This window comes from Anolis carolinensis, chromosome 2 (genome assembly GCF_035594765.1).
Source record: "Anolis carolinensis isolate JA03-04 chromosome 2, rAnoCar3.1.pri, whole genome shotgun sequence".
Lineage (NCBI taxonomy): Eukaryota > Metazoa > Chordata > Lepidosauria > Squamata > Dactyloidae > Anolis > Anolis carolinensis.
The window spans coordinates 135446699-135464481 of NC_085842.1; the positions used below are offsets into that span (position 1 = coordinate 135446699).

Below are 17783 nucleotides of genomic sequence, written 5' to 3' on the forward strand. Positions count from 1 at the left end.
CACAGGAACCATTTTCAACCAAGAATTTTTATTTAATTCCACAGGGAACTGAATAAATGTGAATTATGCCATATCTGTATTGCATCATCATTCATTACTTCTTGTATAGGAATGGACCCTATATCTTCCTCTTTCCAAGACAAATTCTGTCCACAGAACTGATATGCAGATTTTCCTAAATGTTAATGAGCCTATATTTTTATTTTCATAATTATTAGTCTGTAAAGAATGCTAATATCACTGTTTCACTTATTTATAAAAAAAATCCTGGGGGCAAATGGAAAATAAACCCTTTTTGCCATAACATCAACATTTCCAGACATTTTCCATCTCTACACATATGCTATGCTATAAGATGTACCACAGGAACAACAAGCTGTTATATGGTTTTAATAAACAATAGCTCTGCTTTTGCCAGTTCCTAACTAAGAAGCAGTTGTTGAGTTGTTGTATGTTTTCTGGGCTGTATGGCCATGTTCCAGAAGTATTCTCTCCTGATGTTTCGCCCACATCTATGGCAGGCATCCTCAGAGGTTGTGAGGTATGGAGAAACTAAGCAAGGAAGGTTTATATAAATAACCCTGTGATCTCGGCCATGAAAGCCTTTGACAACACATTAAGAAGCAGTTTTCTTTTCATATCTCTTGATCATTCTGTGTATAAAAGACATCTGAAAAACTCTGGGTAACACGTTGAGGGAAAGTTACTGAAGTACCTTTTGATTTTTCCTGTGAAACAAGGCATACATTGATTACGTACACTGATATTTGTATTTCTCATTTTACATAAAGTTTAATGGGAATATATTTGGCCCATTAATTTAAAGCCCAGCATTGCAGGTTTTTCTGCTCTCCTCATTCAATTGTTAATTTATATTGAAGCAAAATTCTAGTAAAAAAAATGTGTTATATTTCTGAAGTGTGGTGGTTTGAGGGTTGGATTAGGCCTCTGAAGAATCCATTCTAATCCTCACTCACCATAGGAAGCCTCTATGGGTCTTTATTTTGGGATGGTTGAGAGATGCCGAATATTTGTCTGAAGGCCAGTACATTCAGTCTGGTGTTATACGGCCACATGATCCTTCTGTCATAGATAGCAGCAGAAAGGAGCAACTATTTCCATAAAGAAATATTTAGCTTCGTGCATTTATTTTCGCTTCATACATCTATGAAAGTTAGTTTGGTCAAGCTAACTTCTGTATACCATGCCATAAATTGATTTCTTTATACTGCAATATACTTGGTGCTGAGATTTCCTGTTGTTTCAAGAACACTTATTTCATGTGTTAAGCAAGTTCAGTCATGAAACATTGTGTGCACCTACTGTACAGTCAACAGAATTCATATCCTCTAGGCAAGGTGAGCACTTGGTGGTTAATTTACTTAGGAAGGCTGGTTTAAATCACTGTGTCATGAGTGACTCTGCTGTGCCCCAAGGCTCTGAAAGCACTAACTAGTGAGTCTTTCTTAGCTGCTCTGAAGATTATTTAGAAAATATGAGGACAGAGAAAGGAACTGGGGAAGTTGAATGTGCACCTGTTCATTGACCATTGGTTGAATCTGTTCTCCTGTATCCAATACATTTTTCATAAAACAAAACAAAAAAAGAGCAGGAGAAGGAAGTTTGATATAGAAGTTTTTTTCCTTGAAAACTGTAATCAGAGATGATAAGGATGAAGAGTGTGCCTTCCAGAAAGCACAGTAATTGCATTTGTGCTGTGTTACTATTTACTATGTATAAATTCTATAGCAAAGCTGTCAATGTGTAACTCTAAATATATTCAGTGTAGTATTTTGTAATGTGGTAAGTGTTTAGGAGATGAAAGCTTAAATGTTGTATTTCTTTAGATTTCATATGTTGGTAGACAGTTCAAATCCTAATAGTCTTTTGAGGTTCATGACATTTGGTTTTGAGGTCCAGAAAAGTATATGTTCTTTATTGAGGTGCAGTTGGTCCCACACATTTGTGGGTTTAACATCTGCAGATTTGATTGTTTGTGGATTCATGTATTGCCATTGCCTTTGCTGCTAGTTGTTCTACTTCATTCTTAAGAGGGACTTTGAAGGGATGGCATGGGGGAGTGGGAGGAGGAAGGGAGGTTCCATAAGTCTTGGGACAGACAAGGTGTACAAATAATAGAACTTTCGCCAATTTCTTTTTGGGAATCTTTATTGTATAGGTGGAATCATTATTTAGACCATTTTATTTGGACAGGTACTCTTGGATTTACATGGAGAAGCAAGCCTTGGGTAGAAATGGCCCAGATTGCTGAAGTTTAGTGTAAAAGAATAAAGTAGTTCTCTAGCCAGCTGGCTACCAGAACATGACTGTGCTCCTTTCCCTCTTTCCTATGTACTTCGTTGTGAAACAACCGTGGTCTTGTGTTTTATCATCTAAGCATTCTTGTCACCACTACACTGTGTTCTTTTAACAAACGCCCTTAAAAGTCACGTTGCTTTTATCCTTGGCATAAAAATGTGAGCTCTTTATCCCTCAAAGACTCTTTAGAAAGATGTACACAACCATCCAAGATCTGTTTGAACAGATTTCTACACTAGTTTACTGAACCTTGTCCCTCTCCAACGCTCCCTGCTTTGCCCATCAGAAATAAAAATGGAAGCCTAAGGAGCACAGTTACACTGCTAGGCAACTAGTAGGCAGCGTTTGTCCATTTGAATTAATGCCTTCAGTGTTTTGGAACAGTAGATGTCTGACTAATTACAAAAGGCTTGGTAAAAAGAAAAGAGAGGATGGAGCCAGGGTGCCATTACTCTCATTGTTTTCTTTTGTTTGGGGTTAATTTAGTATTTGTGCTCCTTGATGTTTGCCCTTTCTCTTCGTTTGCCTTGTTTTCTTGGTCCTGATACTTTTGGCATCTCAGAGTCTGTACTGGCATAATCCCACAGAAACATTCTAAGGAAATTTATTTGTCTGAAGGCCCTATTGACCTGTAGCTCTCTGTTAATATGACATTACAGTGCCACTGGCTGTTACTCTTAATTGATCCTCAGTCGTACCTGCCTTATATGCTCACATATAAGTCGTGGGCAGATTTGGGGGTCAAAATTATGATTTGATATGACCTGTGTATAAATCAAGGACCATTCTTATGTCCATATGTTCTATGTTTAACTTTTGAACAAGCAATGCTTTACGTTGATGACATCAGAGTGCTCCAATCACAACTGTCTTGAAATACGACTAGTTCTCTAGTAACATAGATTTTTATTACTGGCAATAGCACAATTACTACCTATTATACATTAAGAGTATGGCCTAATTTGTATTTTAGCACATTTCCAGTTTGTTTAATTGAAAATTGCATTTGTGACACATCTACAGTATAAAATTCTCTGTTATAACATGATACAAAGTGTTTTATGACACCCTTCAAAGTGATGTCCTCCATTTGTATTGTATTACAACTCCTGTAGAGCTGGAGGGTGCTGGCTTGGAAAAGTCTAACATACCATAGCATTGGGCTATACAAAAGCTGGTACTGATAATCTTGTTTATTTCTCTTAGGGCCTTTCAGAGTTGGAGAAGCGAGATCCTCAGGAATTAGTTGGTGAGTATAAGCTATTGCTTAGTTTCTTTTAAGAATGTACCCTATTTCTTCAGTTCTAAGAATTAGTTGATTGTAAAGCTCAATCTGTTGTAAGGTATACACTAATTTCAGTACTGGCAAGATGAAAAAGGCTAATATGTATATAATCTTCTATGATTCTAAGATGCCCCATTTTTAGAAATGTTTATATGTGGAAAAAGTATGCTTTGAATCAAAGAAATACAGTGTATTTCATTCTTCAGTACATCAGGACCGTAGGATAATGTACAGTTAATTTAAAATTTTAAATGTGAACTATACAAATAAAAACATTTCAAAATAGAGTAAAAAACTTCTTCACAAATAATTTTAAAATCAAAGTATAAGCAAAGTGTAGCATATGTATTCTTGTCCATATAAAATGCATAGCTAGGCCTTTAGGTACTCCCACAGTTCTGGTCTTTAGCTTCACCCAGGTTAGGCCAGTCTTCTTCCAATACTTGTTTTATTTCCACTTCTATTTTCCTTATTTGTTTCATTTGTGCCTACTAACCTGGGAAAGAAAATCAGTATTGCAATGGCTTAAAGCTTGCATGTTTTTAGCATATGAGCTTCAACCTGACTGAACACTTCTGCCTTCACACATCACTGTATGATTGACTTCTGAAACAGGCAAGAAATAAGAGGGTTCTTAGATTGTGTAGTACAGAGGCCTTGCCATCATGGATATGTTTGGCAGAATTCCAGATTGCATTCTTGAATTAAATTCCTTATTCTACATATTAAAGTTCCTTTCCATCATCAAATCCCAAATTTACTTAGACAACATTTTAAACAGTAAAGACCATGTAGAATTACGTATATGAACATTTTATCTTCATTTATTCAATTTTCTAATGATTTCATAATCTGTTAAAAAAATTTCTTGGTAAAAGGTGTGTCCACCCGATGTGTTTTTTCTTCTCCGTCTTCACATCTTTGCCTACATTCTTGAACCCACGAATAAGCCAGTTAACTGTAGTGCCCTTTCAAAGTTAGATGACTCAGTGGCATATTGATGTCTTGTGTACTTTCATACAATTCTGCTGTTGCCAGGAAATAATGAAAACCCACTCTCTTAGGCATTGAACTACAATTGTTTGGGATAAAAGAGAAGTCATAATTCATGCTGTCCTTCCTGCCCATTTCAGAGTGCTTTGTGTATGCTTGGTAGTAGTGCATTGGCCATAACAAATCTGTAAACTAAGTAATTTCACTTTGGAAGAGACTGCTATTATAGGCAGTCCCCAAGTTAGAAACCTCTGACTTACAAACAAATCATAGTTACGAATAGGAGTGAGACAACAGAAAGTGAGAGAAATCTTCCCTTCAGAAGGGAAATTCGCTCCTGAAAGTGTTATCATGAGGAAAAGGTGTCTACACAGAATTTTTTCACCAATCCTTGTTTCCACAAGCCAAATTGTTGGAATTGTAGTTGTTGCTGTTATCTAACTTTCCCCCAAATTGAGTCAGAGCAGCTCACAATTTAGAAGAAAAATACAATTAATTTAAAGCGGTTCACACTCAAGTTAAAAATAATAAATGCTGTCAAAGTGATAAAAAGCTCTTTAAAAGAGTTAAAGACAACACAGTGATCCTAACTCTTTAAAAATATGTTATAAAAGCCTGTCAGAATATAAAGGACCATAGGGATGGCCTAAGAAGAGTTCCAGAATCTGCTAAGAAGGTCTTCTCTCCAATTGTGCTTGCATTGATGGCTGGACTAAGAGAAGAACCTCTCCAGATGACCTCAGAGACAGGACCTGAGCTGTATAGAGCTTCATAGGTCACAATCAGCACTTTAAATTGTGCCTAGACACAAAACAGGTAGTCATAGGAGCTGTTTCAGTAAGGACATACTATGGTCTTTGTAACCTGCACAACTGAAGTTTCCAAATACTCTTCAAAGGCAGCCTCATGTAGAGTGTGTTCTGGTAGTCCAAACAGGATGCAACTAAGGCAGGTAGCACCATGGCCAGCTCCAATTGTACAAAAATATTCCTGACCGCTACAGAAACCTGAGCCTCTAGGTTTGAAGCCAATTTCAAGAATACACCCAAACTGGTAACTTGTATCTTCAGAGGAGATGTAACTTCATCTTATAGAGACTGTGTCCCCGTTTCCTAATCAATCTTCTGGCAGACCAGGAGTGCCTCTTTCTTGCCTGGATTAAGTTTTAATTTGTTACCCTCACCCAGCCCATTCCTGATGACCAATACAGCCTCTTGGATTGAAATGTAAAGGAATAGTGGAGTTCAGTATCATCCATATGTAGGTGGGACTGCATCTCAAAACTACAAATGTCCTCTCCCAAGAGTTATATGTATATGTTAAATAGCAATGGGGATATGTTGAGGGACCCCATAAAATCAGTTGGTTGAACAGGGATGTCCTAGCATTATATTCTAGGTTCACTCCTCTAGGAAGATATGGAACCACTAAAGAACAGTGTCTCCCAAGTCCTCCCAGCAAAGCAGTCCAGAAGGATACCATAGTTGATGGCCTTGAAAGCTGTTGAGAGGTTCAGCAGAACTAACAAGGACACACTGTCTCTATCTAGGTCCCTACGTAAGTCTCTGTCGCTGTCTCTGTCCCATAGTCAGGCCTGAAACCAAACTAAAATGGATCAAGATAATCCATTTCATTTAGAAACTGCTGGAGTTGGGAGACTACCATGCACTTTGAATACCTTAACCAAAAATGGAAGGTTGGACACTGGCTGATAAATTGTCCATAATAGAGGGATTCAGAGATGGTTTTTTCAACAAAGGCCCTATAAGGTCCCATGATTGCCTCTTTTAGGCTTGCTGGAACTCTGCTGTTGTAAAGAAATATTGACTAATCTTACATATCCTTTAAATAACAGTTGATCATTTTGTCAGCTCTTAGGGGAACAGCTCATGTAAGGGCAATATAAAAACATTATAGACTTCTATTAAACCCCTATGGAAGCTACCCTATTGCAAGGTTCAGACGTTATGAAGCAACAATAAAAACTGTAAAATGTACTTGATTTTAGAGAAAAACTTGGCTTTATTGACTGGTAATACTAAGTTCAGATAAAATCTTTTGGATAGACTTGTAACATAAGACAGAAAGCTGAAAAATTTGCCTTACAAGAGCATTATCTGACGAGTGGAGAGTGATGTTACAAAAAAGTTTGCTCCAAAATGAGAAATTTGTATGATTTGCAATCAAGAATAGACTAATCAGATTAGATGTTATGTATTCCTGATTTAGATGTATTCTAGTGATCTGCTTCCAATTCATATGTGCTCCCTGTGGCCTCAGTTGCCTCAGTCAAACCCTGAATTTAACCATACTGCAAGGTATGGATAATTATTTGCTTCGTCGGGCAGTGACTGGGTGTGCCCGCGATGGTGAATCATACCTATAGTCAACTTCCTGCATTTCTTGTATGGTGCTCTTTAGATGGGAAGCTGCAAGCGCCCCACACCCAATCGAACGTTCCAGCCAGTTCTGCTACACCTAACTTGTGCAACAGCAGTGTTTGATTTTTTCAAAAATGATAGGATGCAGAATACATACTTGTCTACAGATATATCCTAGCTGCAGATATTAATTGTATTTGGAGAAGGAGGGGAAGATGATGAAGACAGTAGGTGCAACAGACATAGATTTCATCGTTTTTTAATTTACTGTCTAGTGCTCTTGGAGCCCAATCACTTTAGTTAAAGTGTCTTCATAAAGGAGGAGCCCCCGGTGGTGCAATGGGTTAAACCCTTGGGCCGGCAGGACTGCTGACCGAAAGGTCAGCGGTTCGAATCCGGGGAGCAGGGTGAGCTCCCGTCTGTGAGAGAATTGTCTGTATCCAGCTTCCCATGTAGGAACATGAGAGAAACCTCCCACAAGATGGTAAAACATCCTGGCGGCCCCTGGGCAACGTCCTTGCATACAGCCAATTCTCTCACACCAGAAGTGACTTGCAGTTTCTCAAGTCACTCCTGACACACACAAAAATGGATAAAGGATTTTTTTATGGCTGATTCTTATCATTTTGGGGCTGGTGCGGTGGTGTTATTGAGCATATTCCCAGTGCTTTGTTTTCATATTGCATATCAAGAGAAAAATGATCACTGCCAAAGCCATTGGGAATGAAAAATAACTTTTTTTCTATTCTGTTGCGTATATTCTTTGGTCCCTTTTATATTTGTTTGATTTTTGTCCTCTTTATCTCAAGAAATGCGTTCCTGTCAACCATTTCCTCTCTGGTGCCTATCCACATGAGGGAACGGTCGGCATGTTTTCTCATAGCAAAGAGAATGAGGATGAAGTGAAAAGTACACAAAGCACAGTGTCCAGATCACCAAACAACTAATAAAACAGAAGAGTCTGTTCTATATAAGATGATTTATTTTGCACACTGAGCTCCAGCATGCTCCATACTAGAAAAGTTAGGATTTCCAAATTTCAACTGTCAGCATAAAATGGATTACATTAAATGCTTTGGAAAGTATCCAGAAGGATCCAGTTTAAAACCAGTAGAAATGATTGCAAGATAGCTCTATTTGTGGCTTACTCATTAAGGCCATTCCTCCAATATGCTATTTCGGTGCCAGTTTCTTTGAACTTATATTGTCGATTTCTTTCTCATGCAGGATGATATTAAATAACTGCCTAATAAGGAATATTAGAAAAAATCCAAGGTCTAATTCATAATTGCTTGGATAGGCTTCTGCCTCTTTGATCCTTATACACTGAGTGTTTTGCTCTCATAAATTCAATGTACAACTTCTCCCTTTCCCGTTTTCTCAAATGTCTATCCTTCACTGTAACTAAACACGGTTTCTTTTTGACCTTGTTCTTCCATCCCTCAACCCTGTAGTTGTAAAGTTCTTAATCAGACACAATGTCCGCCTCACACAGTGGCTTTGTAACCTATAACAAGCCCATAGCTTGTTGTCAAGGGATGCTGGAGCCAGACAGTGTTTCTCAGGGGATGTTGGCAAGAGTTCTGTTCTTCACAGAAGCACATTCTCTGGAAATGCCAAAGGACATTTCTTTGTTACTTGTGACTGCAAGAGAATTTAACCCTAAATAGCATCTAGTTGGAGCAACAGGATGCAGGATAGGAGGCAAACTGCTCAAATGACAGACTAGCTGCCAGGCTCAAGGCAATGCAGAAGAACTGAAAAAGAAATTCAGTGGTTTGTTTGCCTTTTGATCTCCATGGATGTGCATCTAATGAGCATCAACGGAGTTTGTGGAGCAGGAGATACCAGAAGCAGATATATAGGTCCAACTTGGGACATTTTATTTACTCATATTTTGAGACTTCCTTCTCCATCCAAAGAGTCACAGCAGATACAGTCACACAGCAAAATAGGGCGGGTCAGAAACGGAGTTAATATTTAGTGGAAATGGATGGAGAAAGTAACATCTTATGAACCATAATGCATGTCTAGTGTTAGGGAAAACAACATTTGGTCAGGATAGTCATGATGTGTTTAATGTAAAACTCCACAACCCTAAAACTTGAAAATTTGGTCAGGATAGTCATGATGTGTTTAATGTAAAACTCCACAACCCTAAAACTTCTTGGCAGGGGGTTGGACTGGATGGCCCATGAGGTCTCTTCCAACTCTACTATTCTATGATTCTATGAAAGGTTCAAATCATACAGCTGTTAATATGGCAAGCTACAATGAAAAAGGATTTTCTTCCTTTCTACAGTATTTTATGCCACCCCACTGCTTTTTTAATAGCACCCTGTTTTTAAACTCAGAATAAAGCACTAGTTCACAAACAACATATTGTCATCAATTTTCAGACCCAAACTGAAGACTAGAGCCTGCTGTCAGGGAAAGGACTAAAGTATGGCTCTCAACATTGTCTTGGAATAATATCACTTGAGGAAGGAGTTTTTTAAATGATAAATGTTATTTGTATCCCACCACCATCTCCCCGAAGGGACTTGGGGCAACTTACAAAAGCACCACAAGGTGCAGCATACAATATAAAACAGTACATGAATATAAAATAATATCATATAAAATATAAAAGTTATTCAGTAAAAATTAAAATTATAATAGCAACCGCAATTAACACATATAACATGAAATGAAAATGGCACAATTTAAAAACACAGAACATCTAAGGATAACTAGCTGCCATAAATTTATAACTAAAGTGTCACCCTCAAAAGCCTGTTTAAACATCCATGTTTTTAAGCTGGATCGAAAAGATTGCAGGGTGGGGGCTCATCTGATCTCCTTTGGAAAGGTATTCCAGAGCCGGGAAGCCACTACAGAGAAGGCCCTCTCTTTCGTCCCCACCAACCGCACTTGAGATGGTGGTGGGACCAAGAGAAGGGCCTCCCCTGCCAATATTAAAGCCCACTCAGGTTCTTTTTAGCCCAATTGTTTCCATCTCTAACAACATGCATGCATTTAAAACAGCACTTAAGCACTTCTGGGTATCAGTCAGGGCATGTCCTCATTTTAGCAGATGTGATGCTTTTTTAAATAAATGGAGTGGACAGCATACAGCATGAGGCCTGCTTGAGATTTCTCCTTGAGTATTGTTCAAATCTTGATTAACCTAGCCTGTCCTATTTCAAAATAGCCTTGTATACAGAAAACATGAATATGTGTCCATAGACGTGAAGATTTTGAATAGATAACAGTGCCAAAGTTCTTAGTCACCAGAGTTAACGGAAATAGGAAACAAGCAAGCGGACATTTATTGCATGCTTTAATTCTCAAGGTGGAATTTCTTGAAAAGAAACTTGTGATAAATTAATTTATATCGATATTTAATTAAAATAATAATATGGTTTGAAGCAGAGTGGGGTTTTTTGCATGCAGTTCTTAAGCTGTCAGAGAACACTGTTGCTTACTGCAAAAATAAATACCATACATGAACTAATATGGTTATCCACTTGCTTTAACAAAAACATCTCTTTGTTGATTTATAATCTAGTGAGGCACTTTCATATAAATCAATTATCTCTGGTATAAACAAATGCTAGGAATATAAAATAGATGTCTTATATTTGACTTTATTGATGGGAGCATTGGATCAGGTACAAAATAGTTGTAGCCTTCACAAACTCTGTCTAGTTTTCTGCATATCTCCCAAAGCCCGAGTTCTCCCACTTCGGAAACCACTAACCAGCTTTGAGTTGTCTGTTTCTAAGATGAGAATACCACAGTTACATAAATGAGAACTTGACTTTCTTATATCTCTAATGTCATAAACTGATCCGATAACCTTCTTTCTACTTTCAGCCTCCTTCTCTGAACGAGTAAGAAACATGTCACCAGATGAGATTAAAATCCCCCCAGAGCCCGCAGGCAGATGTTCCAACCACCTACAGGTGAGATACAGCTCTTCTTACCCAAAATGTCGACAATTTTGCAACACATCACTTTAGGTCACGGTTCCAAGAGGCTGCGTATGTCTTTCACTGCTTCTTTATTTCAGCCATATTTTTTCTTGCAAATATTTTCTTAACTTGGATGTTCATTTTCTTAGCTCAGCTAACTTGATTTATTTCACCTTTATAGATGGCATATGCTTTGCTCTGAAGAATCACAACTAGACCAGAATATATAAACCAAGTGTGCACTGGCTTCTTTTTCTGTTTTTTTTCATCTTCCCTAAAAGTCCTCAAATTGATTTTAAAACCATGTTGCTTCTATGCTGGATGTTGGTCCAACATAAATCTATAAATCTGTATCATTTCCTAATAGCCAAGTCAGTGTGTTGCCTGGAACTTAATGTTTTCTAGGATTCGTTGCTTTGTGTGTGTTCTCAAATTGTATTTCTGGAGGTTGTGGGTATAGAAGCCTGTTATGGCTCTGATTGCCACCACATAGTACAAAGGGTGACCCAGAATGAAAAGGCTATACATTCTATCAGAACATGGGTGTTTGTGTTTTAACAATTATCCACTGTTTTAATTCTTCTGATTATGGAGAAATCTGTGGTGAGGTAGGGCATGATTTTCACTAGTTTGGACTAGTAGTGCAACTTGTAGTTCTGCAGCATAAAAGCCAGCCTTTACCCTGCTTTTTACAGATCTCTTGCTATCTTTAATTCGATTGTTGTCTCCTAGTGTGTTGTCCATCCTCCCCAAAACTGTAGGTTTTTTTAGAGACTCTTTCCCTGAAATAACAGGATTCACTCTTCCTACACGGATCCCACAACTCCCCTGGTGCAACAGCTCCATGGTTTCCCAGATAGTTTCTGGGCACAATTCAGAGTGCTGGTTTGATGTATGACATACTAAATGGCTTGGATCCAGGATATTTGAAAGGCCATACTTCTCTTTATGAGCCTTTTAAAAGATCATCTGAAAAAAGCTTCTCTCTCTCCACCACTCTTTCAATATTTTAATGTTTAATGACAGGAAATGTTTAATTGTTTATCAATTTTCCTATTTATGTTTTAATGCATTTACATTGTTTCAATTTGCATTATTTTATATTTATTGTTAGCTGCCCTGAGTCCCTTTCAGGGGAAAGGCAAAATGGAAATAACGCAAATAAATGATTATTATTGCTTTGGTTATTGTTACTATTTAGCACTGTAGATTCCATGTTCATTTCCAACCTCTTTTTCATGGTCAAAGAGACATGATAATCATCAAAATTGCTTAAATAAAAAGATAAATAGTTTTCAGGAACCTATGCCATGTTTTATAGCTTTGGGGAGTTTGCAAAATATGTTTATGTTGCATTTGTACCTCCTTGGACTTGAAAATGTGTATTAATTCAAATAAAGGAGCAGATTTGATATCTCTTTGTGTCTGCACTACTGAACAAAATGAAGCAAAACTTTTGAGAGTAGGGAAGAGCCACCATTTGACAGCTTTTACAGGTGTATTTATTGATTCTATGATTTTTCTATATAGGAAAAAATACAAAAGCTGTATGAAAGAAAGATAAAAGAAGGCATGGACATGAACTATATCATTCAGCGGAAAAAAGAATTCCGCAACCCAAGGTAACAAAAAAATCCTTTCTAGCTATGCCCTACATGTTATGTTGCTAAAAACACTATGTGCAAATGTCATACAATGCAAATGGATCATTTTCACTAGACTGCTATTTTTTTATTTCTAGATTCCACAATTATCACTTCCCAGTAGTGAATGCAATATTTATCAAATACTTAGAACTCAGGAAGCAAATATAGATGAATTTAGCAGTGTATTTGAAAACTGAAATTTCCATTTTGTGGCTGACATTCAATACTTGAGCAGACTGTTCAGAAATAATATTATATTAGTGTATAATATGTCTGCTGAGTGTAGCTTGTCAACAGATGTGCTCCCCTGCATTATGTTAAAAATCCTTATTGAAAACGTATACTTGTTCTTTTAAGTTACCACTTATACCCAAAAGTAGCCAGGAATATTTAAACTTATGTATATGGAGAAAATTTGAAATGGCTCTTCTACGCACAGATTAGTTCAATTAAACATTCACAAAGCTTTATATTGATTCGTTAATTTTGTAACCGAGTCTCTGGGACAAAGTTGTTGGGGGTTTAAAGAACCCCCTCTGAATTTTTTTCACAAATTAATGAGAGCAAACCAAGGTATTAGATAAGTTTCAATATAGTATTTACTGAATATATGTGTAACAGCACAGTTTGCAGCATAAAATAGAAAAATAGCATTTTATGTTACCTTTTCAGGAAGATTCCTCAGTATTAAAAACACAGTACACATTTTGGATCATAAAAACATTCCAGCAGGAAAAACCCAAAAAAATTAGTCTATACAACACACAAATTGATAAAAAAAAACTCAAAGAAGGGAACAAAATCTCATCCAATGCTTAGTTTGACCTGGAAGTATCCCCAGGGTGTAATCCCTTCTGGGTAGGTGTCTTGCAGCCCTTCCATGGTGAAAAGAAAGTGAAAAAGCCTACTTAATTCTGAATGTCCTTCTATGCCCTCCTCTTATTAAATGAATCCCTGTTCATAAAAAAGCAGCCTTCCTGGTTTTCTAACTTATTAGTTTCTATGTAGATAAACTTTTGGGGTAACTCAGCTTACAGAAGTTAAATGTGAAAGTGAAAGTATAGAAATAATGTATTGCACTGCTCTGTTTCAGCATTTATGAGAAGCTGATCCAGTTTTGTGCCATTGATGAACTTGGCACAAACTACCCCAAGGTGAGTCGATGAAACACTTTTGCAGAATTAGATGGAATTGGGGTTGTTGTATGTCTTTCGGGCTGTGTGGCCATGTTCCAGAAGCATTCTCTCCTGACGTTTCGCCCACATCTATGGCAGGCATCCTCAGAGGTTGTGAGGTATGGAGAAAACTAAGCAAAGAGGTTAATATATATCTGTGGAAAGTCTAGGGTGAGAGAGGTCAGTGTGAATGTGTAGTTAATCACTTAAATTAGCATTGAAAAGCTTATCTGCTGTCTTCTTCCTGCCTCTGGGGCATCCTTTGTTTAGAGTCGTTAACTGCCCTTGGTTGATTCATGTCTGGAAACCCTCTGTTTTCAGAGTATTGCTTTTTATTTACTGTTCTGATTTTTGAGTTTTGTAATACTGGTAGCCAGATTTTGTTCATTTTCATGGTTTCTTCCTTTCTGTTGAAGTTGTCCACATGCTTGTGGATTTCAATGGCTTCTCTGTGTAGTCTGACATGATAGTTGTTAGAATGGTCCAGCATTTTTGTGTTCTCAAATAGTATTCTGTGTCCAGGCTGGTTCATCAAATGCTCTGCTATGGCTGATTTCTCTGGTTGAATTAGTCTGCAGTGCCTTTCATGTTCTTTGACTCTTGTTTGGGCGCTGCGTTTGGTGGTCCCTATGTAGACTTGTCCACAGCTGCATGGTATCCGGTAGACTCCTGCAGAAGAGAGAGGATCCCTCTTGTCCTTCGCTGACCGTAGCATTTGTTGGATTTTCTTCGTGGGTTTGTAGATAGTTTGTAGGTTGTGCTTCTTCATCAGCTTCCCTATGCGGTCAGTAGTTCCCTTGATGTATGGTAAGTACACCTTTCCTCTGGGTGGATCTTTGTCTTGACTCTCATGGCTTGTTCTTGGCCTTGCAGCTCTTCTGATGTCTGTGGTGGAGTATCCATTGGCCTGTAGAGCCCAGTTTAGGTGGTTGAGTTCACCTTGGAGGAGGTGAGGTTCGCAGATTCTTTGTGCACGGTCTGTCAGGGCTTTGATTGTGCTCCTTTTTTGACTTGGGTGATGGTTGGAGTTTTTGTAGTTCTGGCTACACAGCTACAAACCCACATTGGGCTCACTGCACATTATATCAAGGACTCTACACACTTTATAGAAAAGATCAGCAACCTCAATCTAAGCACCAAGGACATCCTGATCAGCTTTGATGTGGTGTCCCTTTTTACCAAAGTCCCAGTAGCTGACACCCTCACACTAATCAAACAAAACTTCCCAGAAGACATCACAGCCCTGTTTCACCATTGCCTCACCACTAGCTACTTTCAGTGGGACACTGGATTCTATGAACAGAAGGATGGAGTGGCCATGGGGAGCCCTCTCAGCCCAGTAGTAGCAAATTTCTATATGGAATACTTTGAAAAACAGGCCCTAGAAACAGCACCAAAAAAGCCAACTGTTTGGTTCAGATACGTAGATGACACCTTCACGATTTGGAGCCATGGAGAGGAAGAACTCAGCAAGTTCCTGGACCATCTTAACAGCATCCACCCAAACATCCAATTCACCATGGAAAAAGAAAAGGAAGGAAAACTGCCATTTCTAGATGTTCTGGTCATCCGCAAACCCAATCAACAATTGGGCCACACAGTTTACAGAAAACCTACACACACAGATAGATACCTTCATAAAAACTCCAACCATCACCCAAGTCAAAAAAGGAGCACAATCAAAGCCCTGACAGACCGTGCACAAAGAATCTGCGAACCTCACCTCCTCCAAGGTGAACTCAACCACCTAAACTGGGCTCTACAGGCCAATGGATACTCCACCACAGACATCAGAAGAGCTGCAAGGCCAAGAACAAGCCATGAGAGTCAAGACAAAGATCCACCCAGAGGAAAGGTGTACTTACCATACATCAAGGGAACTACTGACCGCATAGGGAAGCTGATGAAGAAGCACAACCTACAAACTATCTACAAACCCACGAAGAAAATCCAACAAATGCTACGGTCAGCGAAGGACAAGAGGGATCCTCTCTCTTCTGCAGGAGTCTACCGGATACCATGCAGCTGTGGACAAGTCTACATAGGGACCACCAAACGCAGCGCCCAAACAAGAGTCAAAGAACATGAAAGGCACTGCAGACTAATTCAACCAGAGAAATCAGCCATAGCAGAGCATTTGATGAACCAGCCTGGACACAGAATACTATTTGAGAACACAAAAATGCTGGACCATTCTAACAACTATCATGTCAGACTACACAGAGAAGCCATTGAAATCCACAAGCATGTGGACAACTTCAACAGAAAGGAAGAAACCATGAAAATGAACAAAATCTGGCTACCAGTATTACAAAACTCAAAAATCAGAACAGTAAATAAAAAAGCAATACTCTGAAAACAGAGGGTTTCCAGACATGAATCAACCAAGGGCAGTTAACGACTCTAAACAAAGGATGCCCCAGAGGCAGGAAGAAGACAGCAGATAAGCTTTTCAATGCTAATTTAAGTGATTAACTACACATTCACACTGACCTCTCTCACCCTAGACTTTCCACAGATATATATTAACCTCTTTGCTTAGTTTTCTCCATACCTCACAACCTCTGAGGATGCCTGCCATAGATGTGGGCGAAACGTCAGGAGAGAATGCTTCTGGAACATGGCCACACAGCCCGAAAGACATACAACAACCCTGTGATCCCGGCCATGAAAGCCTTCGACAACACATTAGATGGAATTCATGGCAGGCACTGAACTCTGGCTCTGATTCTCAGGTGGGTTGTGATGGTCTTCACTTCAAGGCTGCTGGATGAAATAGGTGGAAATCTAGTATCAGGAAAGGGCAGCAATTGCTGTGTTGTGAATTATTTAAAAAATTTTTAAAGAAATATAAATCTGTCTCTTTGTATTTTACATATTCTACAGTGTGGAATCCAGCACAATCTCAGCATTCTTCTGTCATTGTTACTCTTCCTCAGGGGTTGTAGCAAAAAATAAAACATGGAACTAGACATCATTCCTAAAACTAAAAGCCTTGTAAGGGATGTGGCTTCAGGGACCCGTCTAAAAACTACCACTTCCCTGACCCACTATCTGCCACTCTTCTCCCTGAATTATCTATACACACAAACAAACATACGTACATATAGAAAGATCTTTGATTATAGTCTGTAAAGTTTTTTTTTTAATGTTGGGGGAGAGGAAACTAGAATATAAAACCAGACCTTTGATTTTGATTTTCTACCTTAAACACTGCTGGGCTATTTTTGCTAATGCTTTCCTTCCTCCATGCCCAAATCTGCTCTGTGGAGTACCTAGCCTTCCAGAGAAAATGTAGAAAGCTCATCAAGGAGGGGAGAGATAAGGGGGTCTCCCCAGCTCTATTTCACTTACTTCTATCAGTAGAAGTGCAGTTAGTTTTGTGGTCTGTTTATTTTTAAATTATATTTTATTTAAGATAATTTTTCTTTTCTCTTTTAGGACATGTTTGATCCTCATGGGTGGTCTGAGGATTCCTATTATGAGGCACTAGGTATTCAAACTTCCCTTTAAATACTTTTTTGGTAGCTGTAGCAATTGTTGAACTTAAATCAATATAACAAACAGTTTAGCAGCATTGTTTAACTAAAACAATGTATTAATATTTGTTGTGCTTTCTTTCCTCCACAGAGTTCAAAGGGAAGCTGTTTCTGTGATTTATATATTTTCCTCTTTCCAAGTTAGAAGAAGCTTGTAGCATGCTTGCTGTAGTCTGAGGGGAACACACGTTTTTAATGGAAAGAGATTTACACTGAAACTATTATTTTTGGAAAGCAAAGCCACTTAGAACTCGAGGGTAGCATCTTTAATGGTGTATTCCTTTTGATCTTCCTATTATGGGAATCTGTAATGAATGCTGCTTTTTGTCATGTCTATCTTTTCAGCAAAAGCACAGAAAGTTGAAATGGACAAGCTGGAAAAGGCGAAAAAGGAGCGAACAAAGGTACCAGTTGATATGTCATATGATTGTTAGAAGCCTGTGTACGTTACCCAAATAGTTAAAACAAATACACAAAATGTTATTATAA

The 17783-nt window shown here is 38.3% G+C and overlaps 2 protein-coding genes across 2 annotated transcripts in view; both read left to right on the plus strand.

Annotated features, from left to right (window-relative positions):
• The window catches only part of sap30bp (SAP30 binding protein), a 52220-nt gene that overhangs the window by 30445 nt on the left and 3992 nt on the right, over nucleotides 1-17783 (plus strand). The window contains exons 4-9 of the mRNA XM_003217255.4: nucleotides 3526-3568; nucleotides 10837-10925; nucleotides 12465-12556; nucleotides 13674-13734; nucleotides 17197-17248; nucleotides 17640-17698. Coding sequence (XP_003217303.2) covers nucleotides 3526-3568; nucleotides 10837-10925; nucleotides 12465-12556; nucleotides 13674-13734; nucleotides 17197-17248; nucleotides 17640-17698 — 396 coding nt within the window. The remainder of the gene's footprint in view (nucleotides 1-3525; nucleotides 3569-10836; nucleotides 10926-12464; nucleotides 12557-13673; nucleotides 13735-17196; nucleotides 17249-17639; nucleotides 17699-17783) is intronic.
• Nucleotides 13778-16436, plus strand: LOC134296249 (uncharacterized). The gene has a single exon (XM_062970614.1). The coding sequence runs from the start codon at nucleotides 14774-14776 to the stop codon at nucleotides 16109-16111; it is 1338 nt and encodes a 445-aa protein (XP_062826684.1). The 5' UTR covers nucleotides 13778-14773; the 3' UTR covers nucleotides 16112-16436.

Bases quoted from the DNA above. Each gene is read 5' to 3' on its own strand.
- LOC134296249 (XM_062970614.1), top strand. From the start codon at position 14,774: ATGGTTGGAGTTTTTGTAGTTCTGGCTACACAGCTACAAACCCACATT.